At 36.8% G+C, this 13,200-nt stretch overlaps 1 protein-coding gene across 2 annotated transcripts; it reads left to right on the forward strand.

Moving 5' to 3' along the window:
* Nucleotides 1-1,532: 1,532 nt before the first annotated feature.
* tbx18 (T-box transcription factor 18) lies at nucleotides 1,533-10,761 on the forward strand. Of its 2 annotated transcripts, none has more exons than XM_059528109.1 (8): nucleotides 1,533-1,999; nucleotides 2,917-3,091; nucleotides 3,703-3,798; nucleotides 4,570-4,741; nucleotides 5,224-5,391; nucleotides 6,559-6,623; nucleotides 7,948-8,042; nucleotides 8,992-10,761. In XM_059528109.1, exons 1-8 carry the CDS (start codon nucleotides 1,771-1,773, stop codon nucleotides 9,651-9,653), a joined length of 1,662 nt encoding a protein of 553 aa, XP_059384092.1. In that variant the 5' UTR covers nucleotides 1,533-1,770; the 3' UTR covers nucleotides 9,654-10,761. The 2 variants fall into 2 exon arrangements, with proteins under 2 accessions (XP_059384092.1, XP_059384091.1); XM_059528108.1 differs by having other exon boundaries at nucleotides 1,535-1,999; nucleotides 3,703-3,804.
* The last annotated feature ends 2,439 nt before the right edge of the window (nucleotides 10,762-13,200 follow it).

Below are 13,200 nucleotides of genomic sequence, written 5' to 3' on the forward strand. Positions count from 1 at the left end.
TAATTCATTAGAGCATGCGAATACGAAAATAATCAACATTAGCCTATTAAAATAATAGTTTCCTGTACGTCTTGTATATTTATTTTATTTTATGCATGCATATTCATGAATATATAGTGATAAATATTGCTGCTTTAGCATAGACAGTTGACATACAATTTTGTATATAAAACAGTGTAAAGATTAGGTGAAAGTTACGCGTTTTATAAATTCTCTTGATGATTATCATTAAAGTTTTTTTTTATTATTTGAATTAATGGTATTTTACAACGATATTATTTTATAATACATAATATTTTTATAATATATATATATATATATATATATATATATATATATATATATATATATATATATATATATATATATATATATATGATTTTAAAATAAAACTGCGTATTTTCATGTGCATGTCTCTTTTGCTGTCATTTTTTTTCTCTTCATATTTTTTCTGGTTGACAGGTACAGGAAGTCAACCCGCACTGTGTATGTGCATAATACACAGGCATGCTCCAAGGGTTCTCATATGCGCGTGGGTCAGGAATTCTCCAAATGGCCGTGCAATATTTGCACGATCCAAACGACGGGTAGATTACGGCTCTAGAGCATTGTTGTCTACATTACACCCACAACATGCTCTAAAAATCACTTGGGTTTAAATAAATCGAATCACCTAAAAGCAAGATCTGACCTAAGTTTGGTGGGAGAAAAGAAACAAAAAATATCGGTAAAAACAAGCTTAAGACAAATTGTTATTTGGTCAAGTAGGCTACATTATTTTTCAAAAACCCAGTTTTTTTTAAACCATCTGAAATATTTTTTCTCCCGATTTCATTTTATAGAAATAACAATAAAGTAAAAACAAGAAACACAAATAGCCTATCGAAAATAGGCCAGACATCATTAATCATAATGCTCAGCCTTGTTTATTTAAAGAAAAAAAAAACTCTATCTGATGGCAATTAAAAATTGCATTGTAAATTTGTCTAATTTATATTTAAACGTACTGTAGGCTATTCAAATCAATCCAACCACTACTTTTTAAAATAAAACTATTTTGTATCGTATTTTGCAGTCAGGCCTTTTTTAATAATAATAATAGAGTTATGTAAAATTAACAATCATGGTATTTGTTTTGGGGATTTATAGTAACAGGAAACTGTCTATAGGAAAAATGGGTGCTTCTTAGAGACTTTATTTTGAAACTGTAGACTGCACGTCTCATGTCAGGTTAGTTTGACATGTCTTTTTTCTGAGCCTCACGCAGATACAGGGGTAGATTTGGTAATAATTCTACATGATTGGCTCAAGAGGGCTAGTGGGGAGGTAATGCGGAAGCATGTGGAGCATGTGCAGCCGCAGTGTGAAAATGATCGCAATGCCGTGAGCATGACTGGAGCTCAGTGAGCTAGAGATGATTCATTCAGCCGGGCCGCTTTATCACATGTGGGCGGAGCGTTCCAAACGCAGCGCGCCTATTGGCAGAGACCACCGATGATTGACGTGCGGCAGCCCCGCCCATCTTCTGTCCTGGTTATTGGCACTTTAACGATTCCCAGCCACTGCCTTGGTGTCTGTGCGCGTTGACAGACCGACGAGACTGTTTTAACTAGACTGTCGCTTCGTTTTCAGCGTATTTGTCACATCGCCGGTGGTAATTAGCTACTGAAGCGGACTATTCTGACTCGAGGAATGCTAGATTAAGTGCTGTTGCAAATGCACTTCTCGTGAACTTCTTTCTCGGCCAATCTGTCTTCTTGGTTTGTTACTATGGCTGAGAAACGACGGTCCCCGTGTACTATGAGCCTCAAAGCGCACGCATTCTCGGTAGAAGCGCTTATTGGCACGGAGAAAAAAAGAAAGCTGGACGAGGACAACGAGAACGGTTTTGAGGAAGTAAACGAAGGGTCGAATCTGACAGAAAGCCCGCAACCCCGGACTGGGAGAACTTGTCCAAGCACCAGGAGTTGCGAGACAGACTGCGCGAGCGACGAATCCCGTAAGTAGCCTTCTGGAGTTCTGACTGAAAACGAAACGGTTAGAAATATAGTTAGGCTTTGCGTGACACGTACGCGAAGCAAACCAAAAATGTAGCCTATTACCATTTTATATTTGTAATTCTGTCGGCTGAAAAGTAACTCTGTACGAAGAAAATGTGTTATTCTGTGTTTCTTCTCGTATGTTATCCAGTATAGTTCTGCAGATTCTAACTGGCTTCTAAATAAATAATCAATAATTAACATTAAAGAGTATAGCATTTTAACTAACACAATCTTGTACAATATCAATAAATTGCCAAATATAAATGCCTCTGTAATTTAGAGATGTAATGGAGTTAAGTCAGGATGTCAAAAAGAAGAGAAATACAGTGTATAAATACAAAATAGCACAGTTATGAGTCTCATAAATATAGGCACTATGAGAGTGACTAATCTATTCTGTGTTTATGAGTTTGGCCACAATCATAAACCCTCAAATTAACTTGCCTTCACAAAAGCATACATAGGCCTACTAAAAAAAAAACTAAAAAAATTAAAAAATTGTAGTATAGCTGGAATAAAATGTATTAGTCGATTGACTTTTTTGTAATTCGCATTGGGCTACTTAAATGTAATTCTTAATAATAATTCCATGACTGATTAGCCTGTTGCGCCAAACAAAATCGGATTTATGATTAAAAAAAAAAATCTGCAAGTTATTTATAATTGCATTGTAATGTTTAACAGCACATGATATGAAATATAAAAAAGTCTATAAATATTTGCAGTGTCTTCTGACCCAGAAAGAAAATATGAGTCTGAAAATCAAAGCTAATTCTTTTGCATGCAACTTCTAAACTCGTTACTGCAGCAATAGTTAAATGCAGGCTGTTAAAATATAAAATTAATTAAAACCACTTTTTTCTGTCTTTCTCAGCGGAGCCTGAGGACGTGTTGTTGGATAGCCCACAACCTGCATCCCAAAGCTCGCAGGTCCTCGTGCAATCAGGCACGAGCCCCGGAGAGGAGATGCGCGTGGACCTGCAGGGCTCTGATTTATGGAAGCGATTCCACGAGATAGGAACTGAAATGATCATCACCAAAGCCGGCAGGTGCATCACACAAAACATGCTGCACAATTTAAATATTAGCTACTAATCACCATATTAAATAATTGAAAATGGTAATGAAAAAAATACGCTATAAGACACATTTTTTTAATTCAGTTAGTCCGAATTAAATATCTAGCTAGTCTTTTTTGAAAGATGTTAAATGTAAATGTTACTTTCAGATAGGCCTATACACGGAATTGAATACTGAATTTAACCAGGGATTAGGGTAAATATATTCCTAAAAGTTCCCAAATGTTTACAGTGTTACAGCGCTTATATTGCCATATTTTTAGTACATTTTTAATTATTTATTTAGACATGATTTTTTGAATTACTTACAGCCACGTTTGTATTTGATGTTGATTTAATGTATGTGGAATTGTATTTATTCACTCACAATATATTTAAATTGATTGACAACTATAATAATTAAATTAATTGAAATTATTATTATTATTATATTTTTTGTGTGTGTATGGTTAATTTTGTTATGTTAATTTTTCTAAAATTAATTAGAAAAATTATGCTCACAATAAAAGCTGCTTTCTTAGTGTGGATTTTGCCTCAATGTGATGTATAATGAGAATAGTAACATTGTAATTTTATCTCAGGCGAATGTTTCCCGCGATGAGAGTTAAAACTGCGGGACTGAATCCTCATCAACAGTATTATATCGCTATGGATATAGTTCCTGTCGACAACAAACGGTACAGGTGAGCAATTTACGAAACCTGTCTTCAAAACAGTTCGCTGCAGGGCAGCATGTGGTAGGCTATTGCAGACAAACAATCAAAACAGTCTAAAATGCTCAAACATAGTGTTGAACATTTTGAACTAACCGTCTCCACAAATGGCACTCCGGGACTCTGTTGACATGTTCAGTCCGGCCTTTTGCGATGCCCTTTTGGGAGCATGACCTGCTGGACTTGAAGGTCATGAAACAAATATAGTCAAAACAAATTCATAACGCGTTAGTTTATGGCGGGCTGCTCTGTGGCCTATCTGAACATTTGTGTACAGCTGTAAAGACAGTAGGCTACACGGATTATGAGGGTTCTAAATCTCCAGTTAAAGTTTTTTTTTTTTACATAGGCCTATTTATGTTTCAACAGATTTTTCGAACAATGTTTTTGTAACCACAAGTTTCTAAATTCAGAGTTCGCGTTTGGAAGTAACCATAGTAACAGTAGTGCTCTCAGTTCATTATCGAACTACAAAATATAACTGCTGTCATTATATTATTATTATTTACACAGAACATATAGGCTATGTCACAGAAACCTGTTTTCTTTTAAAGATATATAAAATCGTAGATCTCTATAGGGTCACAGCAAGACATCTGCTTTGAGCTCAACGAACCTCAATCACGTTGCGTTCAAAGAATTACTGACTGAAATTGGTTTGAAACGTCAAGCCGTGTGTTATATAGTGTAAAATTCCCAGTATGTGACACTGACTCTTCTTTTTTCCATTCTAAGGTACGTGTACCACAGCTCGAAGTGGATGGTAGCGGGTAACGCCGACTCTCCGGTCCCTCCGCGCGTCTACATTCATCCTGATTCGCCTGCTTCCGGTGAGACGTGGATGCGCCAAGTTATAAGCTTCGACAAACTCAAACTGACCAATAACGAGCTCGACGACCAAGGCCATGTCAGTGAATCATTTGTTATTTATATCCAAGAAGAATTTACTGAATATAGATTTTTTTTCTTTTTTTGTAAAGCTGAATAAGAAAAAATGCACATTTGTTCTATGTTGAGTCCAAGAGGAAACCTGTAAACATGAAGGTTTGATGAGTTAGTGAAGCAGAGCTTCAGAATTTCCTTCTGTGATCCTGAAATAAATTAAATGTTATAATTAGACAACTCTTTTCATGCACCCCATACACACATGCTAGCCATTGTCGCCTGGTGTGCATTTTGTTTTGCTGTATTATTTTAAAGGCCTAAACATGTTGTAATGTGGAGGGTTGTAAACAAACTCAATTGAAAGCATCCCCAGGGCGAGGCAGTTAAAGGCCTGTTTGGTCTTTGAAAATGGAGGCATGTGTGTTTTTATTGAGGTAGAAAACTGCTTTAGTAATTCCTCTGTTTCCCACTCTAAACACGGATGCGCGTTGTAATGTTTTCCAGATCATTCTGCATTCTATGCACAAGTACCAGCCCCGTGTCCACGTCATCCGTAAGGAGTGCGGTGAAGAACTCTCACCCGTTAAGGCGGTTCCCACTGGGGAGGGTGTCAAAGCATTTTCCTTCCCTGAAACGGTCTTCACGACGGTGACTGCATACCAAAACCAACAGGTAACTGATACCACATCATGCTATAGGTGTCCGATGCACAATTTGATAACACAAATCATAAAAGCTGCTACTCAGGGTCACATCAGTTCTTGAAATTAAGAGGACATCGTAAGGCTCAGAGCCTTTTCTTTATATTAGATTGCATTACTACAGCTTAATTTTTATAAAACAAATAAAGATGCAGGAAAGCCATGTCTGCCACGGCAAAAAAAATACTTATTTCTTTTTTAATCAAAGCAAGCAAGGCTATTAACGCACATTAGCTTAACACTGCTTTAGAAAGAAAAATTTAATAAAAAATTATAATAAAAAAAACACAAGAGAAGCAAGTATCAACAATGTAAGCAATTTTATTATTTTGTTACAAGATACACAAAATTAAAATAGTAATTAGCCAAGATTAAAAATCAACACAAAATCTGGACTCTGTACTAGCCTGTATAATTTTGAAATAATTAGTTTTTGCCTTGGGTACAGTATTATCCTCGTTATGCTGCTCATAGAAAATGTATAAAGCTATTCTATTGTGAGAAATAAATTGCAGAACTCTCTTTAGGTTACTGTGCTAAGAAAAATTACAAGATGTTTAATTGAAATAATTATACAAATTGCCTAAAGATGTTGGCAGTTGAAAGGCTCTTGTTCTCTGCATTCACAGATCAAAGCCTCTATGAGACTGAAAGAATAAGCAGCACCCCATAAAGGGCAATTTATTTATAAAGGGCACAGTTACATAAGTGTTTATTTAGGCATATGCATCATCTTTCCTGTGCCAACAGTTCAGTTTAGAAGCAATATATTGATAAATTGCAACACAGAAAAAAAATAAGTACTTTAGAAATTGTATTTTCTTGACGTTTCATTGCAATTTAAGTTTGTTTTGATTTGCTAAAACAGAGCATGTTTTAGATAAGAGCTTAGAGCTCGAAATCTTATCATCATTTGCATGTTAACTGCCAAGTTTTAGAAATGATGTCATCCATTTGTCTGAGCTTATGAAAACATAACACATATGCTCTCTCACACGTACTGAAGCAAAAAGCTTATAAAATAAACCCACACACATTGCATTGTGGGATAAGGGTCACTGGTGCTAGGTCAGGGAATTTGACATTACAGGCTTTGGGTCAGTAAGGAGAATGTGTTTTGTGTGTGGATCTTTTACAGATAACAAGACTAAAGATCGACAGGAATCCATTTGCAAAAGGATTCAGAGACTCAGGAAGAAACAGGTAAATACAGTAAATTATATGTTCAGATTTTTGTTAGATCAGTAACTAGACTAATACTGGACAACTGAGGGAAAATGTCTTGCAAGGTTTTTAAATACATTTTTATTGATGTCAAAAATTGATCACAGCTGAGTCAAACCCATCTAGCACAGAACAGATCATAGTCTTACTACATTTGGACAACGTGTAGTTTCTGCTCGTTTCTGTAAGGCCGTACAGAAATGACACTTCATTACACTTATTTTTCTCTAGCTTTCATTCAGGCAACAAAACGTTTTTGTTTTCCTTCAACTTCTCTTCTGACATCAGTATAAAGTTATTTCTTTCAAACTATATTAAAGGATTATCAGATAATTGGTAATCCAAAGGGAAAAGTCTTCTTTCAGCCAAACTTAAAAGATTCCAGCAAAGCCCAGACAAAAGAAACATAAAAACAGCGTCACATTAAAAGCCATTACACAAAAATAAATGTATAAATGAAAATGCACAGCACAATAAAAATAATCTCCATCTTCACATAAAACAAGAGAAATAATAAACACGCAAACAGGAAATGGAGGCTGTGCAGAAAGAAGGCTTGTGCGACGCTGACTCGCAAGCTCAGTGGGGATGTTAAACTCTGCTCATTAGTTTTAAATGAGAGCGTTTTTAACACCCCGCTGAATCACACCAAACCACATACATCCACACTTTTCCTCCGTCCCTCTGCGAGGTCTCACAGAGCACTTAGACAGAGCCCCGTGGCTCAGTGTTACAGGAAAAGTTAAGCAGTTTGCTAAACAAACTCGGCCACTTGATAGCTCAAGTGGTGTGGCTGATAAAACTGGGGCCGAAACAAGTTGAGGCATCTTGTGTGAATTATCGCCTGAGTGGTACTGTGGAGGGGGTGGGGTAACGTCCACGCTAACAAGGCGCACCGAGCACCACCATTACTTCCAGAAAAACCAAGAAAATACCCCCCTCGCTCTCCCTTTTTCTTTCTCTCTCCTCGTAAAGCTTTAACTGTGGCTTCCTGCACTCTATGTCTGATCCCACCGATAAAGCTATGTGAAAATAATTATAGCCTTGCCATCGCACACACCAACACACACACTTTATGTTCTTCATTACCTGCTCTGCTTTACTGCTCAAATATACACCGATAAGGAAAGGGGCTTGCACTGAGTTGGCTTGCAGGACTGAACACACTGTTTGAAAGCTAAGCCAGTTCCAGAACTTCTCTGCTAAGCTGACTAAGAGCTTTACTAAATTACTCTTGCCTTTGTATTTGTAAGCATATTGAGCATTTTTATATAAATTTAATTAGAATGCTTGTGTGTTGTAGGATGGGACTAGAGGCTCTGGTTGAGTCGTATGCATTCTGGCGGCCCTCACTGAGAACTCTGACATTTGAGGACATCCCTGGAATCACTAAACAAGGTACCATATGTATGTATGTATGTATTTGTGTATACGTGTATCACAACATATATAAACATATATTGTGTATGTGTTTCTCAGTAACAATGAGATGTAAGTAGCACTGCTTACAAAAAGCAAGTTTTTGGTTGCTCAGTGTCGAAAATTAATGTGAAACTTTTTACGTTCTCATGCAAAACTTCTGATCGCATAGATTCCTACTGCAAATGCAAGTGAAAATTTTGCAGAGCAACGATAAATGTGACCGCATTACATGAATTTCTTTGGAATAACTTGTACAAAAGAGTTGTGCATCCTTTTTGTGGAAGCTATATAAATTATGATTTTTTTTCTTTTTTGAGTGAACTATTTCTGAAAGAATTTGAGAATGCCTTTTACATTCAAATTCAATTCCTGAAATAGGATGCAGAATTTGCAATCAGAATTTTAATCCATGGAAGCAGAATTAAAGAATTCTAAGAAAATAATATAACTAAAATTTGCAATTTGAAAAATGAAAATAAGTCTATTCTTCAAGTATAATTTTTTCAAATTAGGAAATTTATGTAATATTTAAAAATGTAAGAATAAATTTCATTTTATGTTGACTATAGACCTTATGTATCCCCGTCCTTTTTCAGCACTGCGCTTGTTGTCTTCTGTCTGTATTTCCTCTGCGTAAAGGTGTAAATCGAAGTTGTACGAATTTATGAATGAACTGCTCATTTTAAAATGACATTTGTTATGATATCTGGTTCGAACATTACAATGCATATGATAACTTTAATTAACTCTACAATAAGTAAATCCACTTCACCAGCTAATTACTCTTCAGCATTGATGCTATAGAGCTACTGCAAAAACAGAAGTTCCGAGACAAAATTCTAAAAATGTTTCTCTGACGCATAAGATCTATAGTTGATTTTTTATGTGTATGTGTTGTATTAATCACATGTATGGCTGCTCACAGGTGCAGCTGGCTCTCATGGTGTTGTAGGGTCTTCAGGACACACTCATCTGCTGTCCCCATCTTCGTGCTCTTCCCCTACATTCCACCTGGGTTCTGGAGCGGGGCCGGTGTGTGATTACTCCACCTGCAGTCGAACAAGCCACCCACTCCATCGCTATGCCCCTCCCCTCTCTGCAGACTCCTACAGTCGATTGACCAGCCCAGCAGCAGATGCGTTTTCCACTACTCGGAGCTCCACGTATGTGAGTGGGACCGATGGTGAAGCGTTCCCGTGCACACAGACTGGCCTGCCAATCCAGATCCACAGCATGCCAAGCACAACCTCCCAGCTGCAATACCTAATGCCCAGCCACACCCATAATGCGTTTTCCACCAATCAGAGCGCACAGGGATCCTATAATGGGTTCCGACTGCACAGTCCATATGGTCTGTATGGTTACAACTTCTCCACTTCTCCCCGCCTGGCCACCAGCCCTGAAAAGGCAGCAGCTACGCAAACGTCATTCCTGGGCTCCTCCCCTAGCGGGACGCTGACGGACAGGCAGGTTCTATCCAGTGTGGACAGTCTGCACATGCTCAGTAGTAGTCAACAGAATCTTTTTGACTCACGGACTTTGGGGCTGACCACCTCCACCTCCCAGGTAACAGCCCACATGGCTTGACCTGCATCCCAAAAACTTCAATCTCAGCTAAGAATGTTTTCCTTGAGTATAATCTAGTTTTTTGGACTAGTCAATATCATAAAGTCTAATCTGTCGGATATTCATCAAGTAAATCTGCAATATCATTTATGTTTTGTGTAAATGACAGCTGAAGATTACATTGAGGATATTTTCAATACACTTTATATCTTAAAAATCATTCTGATGAAGCAGCACAGGCCATTATTGGACACCAGGGTACGGATATGCTTGAAGAATGACGTGAGAAACCCAGAAAATGCTTTACAGACACAGTTTCAAGGCATAAAAGGACATCAACCATCTGATTTCATCAAGGTTCAATGAGACCCATGAACTGCTGGTAGAAGTGTAAGGAGTTTAACAGATGACATTTGTGAGGCTGGACTCAGCATCCTATAGACAATAAAACAGAGTTTGGAACTTAAAAGTGAGCAGACTGAAGAAAATACAGGAAGTGACGTCACAAACAGTGACACAGTTTTCTAGTTAACAATCAGCAACTGTCAAACATCTTACTTGTTTGTGCTGAGGTTTTCAGCACAGCCAATCGGCATCTAAGGCAGGTAATGTGTTTAAACTGAAACTAGACTAGGAAAAAGGAAACGTTTACAGATTCTCTCCAAGTCAAAGGGTTTTGGTCTGGATCAGCGCAGCTGTCTGAGTCTTGGAACAGACAGGGCTGAATGAAATCTGATCCGAGATGATAATTCTCACACTTTATAAATACAACCATTGACATTCTTCAGAAGGATTATAGTCCTGCCACGAGATACATGCTGATTCCAGGTCAGCTGTCTCGCTCTCAATCCAAGGACTCAGTAGTATGCTTTTCCTTTGCGGACATGTTAGCTTTTGCTAATTTACTTACTAAATGCAATTCTTCACAAATATGGAGAATATGTATATTATTGATACTGTGTAAAGATTTCACTTGCACTTACGCCAATTTTAAATACTTGCTTTTTAATATTCAGGCTTTTTTGCCACAGTGGCCACAATAGACACTTCCTCCATGTTTGACTCGTTGGACTGAAAATTTGAAAACTCTTTGAGCCAAATAAAAATATATCCATATGCTAAAGGATAATTGTGGAGTGTGTGCCTGTGTGTTTCAGCATCAGATGCTTCACTTAGGGTCAGGCAAAGGTTCTGAATGCCTAACAAATGAAAAATACCACCAGGGGCTCCAGGAGAGGTGCACACACACACAAACAAAATGCATTCATCCACACAAAGACGTAAAGAAATTTTGTCATTGAAAGATCATACGTCAACAAAAAAATTTTGTTTATTCAAAATGGTAAACAAATGTGACATTACACACACCATCTTCATGTACTTGTGGTTAAGTTTCACTTTAAAATGTATGTATGCATCTTAAGGAGGTTATGAATTCTACTAACTGTCAACACCTAATATATTAAATAATAATAAATAATAAATTAACAATAATAACTAATTAAGGGGAATTAAAACAGGTAGTGTATGAATTTAAGCTTATATTTTTAAACTAAGAATTGGTACTGGCAACCTACTGTTGTATTACATGCTATTACTTGAAGGACTGGGTCAGTCTTCAGAACCGGAACCAGTGAGACACCTGTTATGAACTGAAGGTGATGGACAAACAGCATATGCAGAGAGAGAAGGTTGTTGGGTGCTTTTTTATTTTAGAACAGAGGAATGACTGGCTTGCTGTATCTCACTAACAGGTGACAGCCCCCCTATGCTTGGCAAACCTAACCCATATCCTTATGAACACACACTAACACACCTCACATTACTGGCTCATTATCAGTAAACCTGAGGACATTAACACTCTGAGGCCAGTAAAGAGCAGTGTATATAGAATGTATACTTAAATTGTAAGGTGTGCTTTTTAAATTGCCTCTACATTATATACAAACAAACTCAAATTCACACACACACACACACACACACACACACTATATATATATATATATATATATATATATATATATATATATACAGAGAGAGAGAGAGAGAGAGAGAGAGAGATAGAAAGATAGATAGATAGATAGATAGATAGATAGATAGATAGATAGATAGATAGATAGATAGATACAGTAGGTAGATAGATAGATACACAAACATACAGAGAAGAATTATTTACATACACACACACACACATAGATACACATAGATAATTTAACTTTTTAATAATCGTAATGACCATTATCAGTCAACTTAAATGGGAGTAATATTTCAAATTGTTTATTTCTGCCCATAATGATTTTCATATCCAGCAATAAAGTCTAGTTCAATTCAACTACAGATGCTTTTTAGATTGAGTGGCTAGCATGTCTTGTGTACTGGTCACCACTGTTCTGCCAGGGCTCTCTTTTCCTGTCACTGTGTTGGCATTCGGGATCATCTTTCGGTCCCTCAGAGCCTGGCACTATCATCTCTCTACACGGCCAACACTGTGTTACATTTTTACACTCCTGAGTTTGTCTCACAGATGTTAATTGTGCACTTCTAGTGGATTTTTACTGATTGTGCAATCTAACTTTTGCACATTTACATCTGTTCAACATTCTAAGTACAGAGAGTTACCGAAAACTACGTCAGAGCTTAAGTCATTAAGACTCCAAAACAACCTAGAAAGGGCAGAACATTACGTTCGACCATTCACACAAATCATGAATAATTCATTCTTGTTTAACAGCTCCTCATACGTCCATTATGGTTTGGGAAGAAAGCATGCCTTATTTCCATCTGTGCAACATGGGCCACATCACATAACCATGCACTGTTACATATATTCATCCGTGTGTCTCCTGGTACATTACCAAACTTATGACATTCAACTTCAGTACCCACTAATAGCATGCTTATGGTTCACTTTAGTGAGGAGCTTTGAGTTCTGTATTGCATATGACTAATACAAACTCTGGATACTAGATGATATTTTAGAAATCCATGTCTTCTGCTCTATAATGTGGTCAAGCACTCATGACACATCACAAAAAAAGTTATCTGCTAAGTGTAAGTGCACAGGTAAGTACCCATAAACTATCAGGATATGCTCCTGGAAGTGTGCTCGAAATAAATTCTAATTTCAGCATTAAAAAGGTGTAAAAAAAATGCTATTTTAAAAACCCGTGGTAACACTTTTGATGTGTCCTTGTTACACGTTACATGTACTTCCTATTATAATAACAATGAATTATGTATAATTATATGCCAATAACCCTAAGCCAAACCCTAATCCTAACCCTAACCATATAGCAAGTACATGTAGTTAATTAATATTACTTAGTAGTATTTAAATGTATAATTACACTGTAACAAGGACACCTTTAAATAAAGATTAAATAAACCTGTCAATTGGTAAAAAACAAGTTATTGTAATTGACCTATTATGACACTTTGAATAATTTTACAGTAAAATACGGATAAATGTTCAGACTTCTGAAGTAAAAAAAAGTCATCATATAATTTACAGTAAAAAAAAAGCCCATAATTACCTGTATTAGGCTTTACATTTGATGCTGTTTAAACA

Source organism: Carassius carassius, chromosome 37 (genome assembly GCF_963082965.1).
Source record: "Carassius carassius chromosome 37, fCarCar2.1, whole genome shotgun sequence".
NCBI lineage: Eukaryota > Metazoa > Chordata > Actinopteri > Cypriniformes > Cyprinidae > Carassius > Carassius carassius.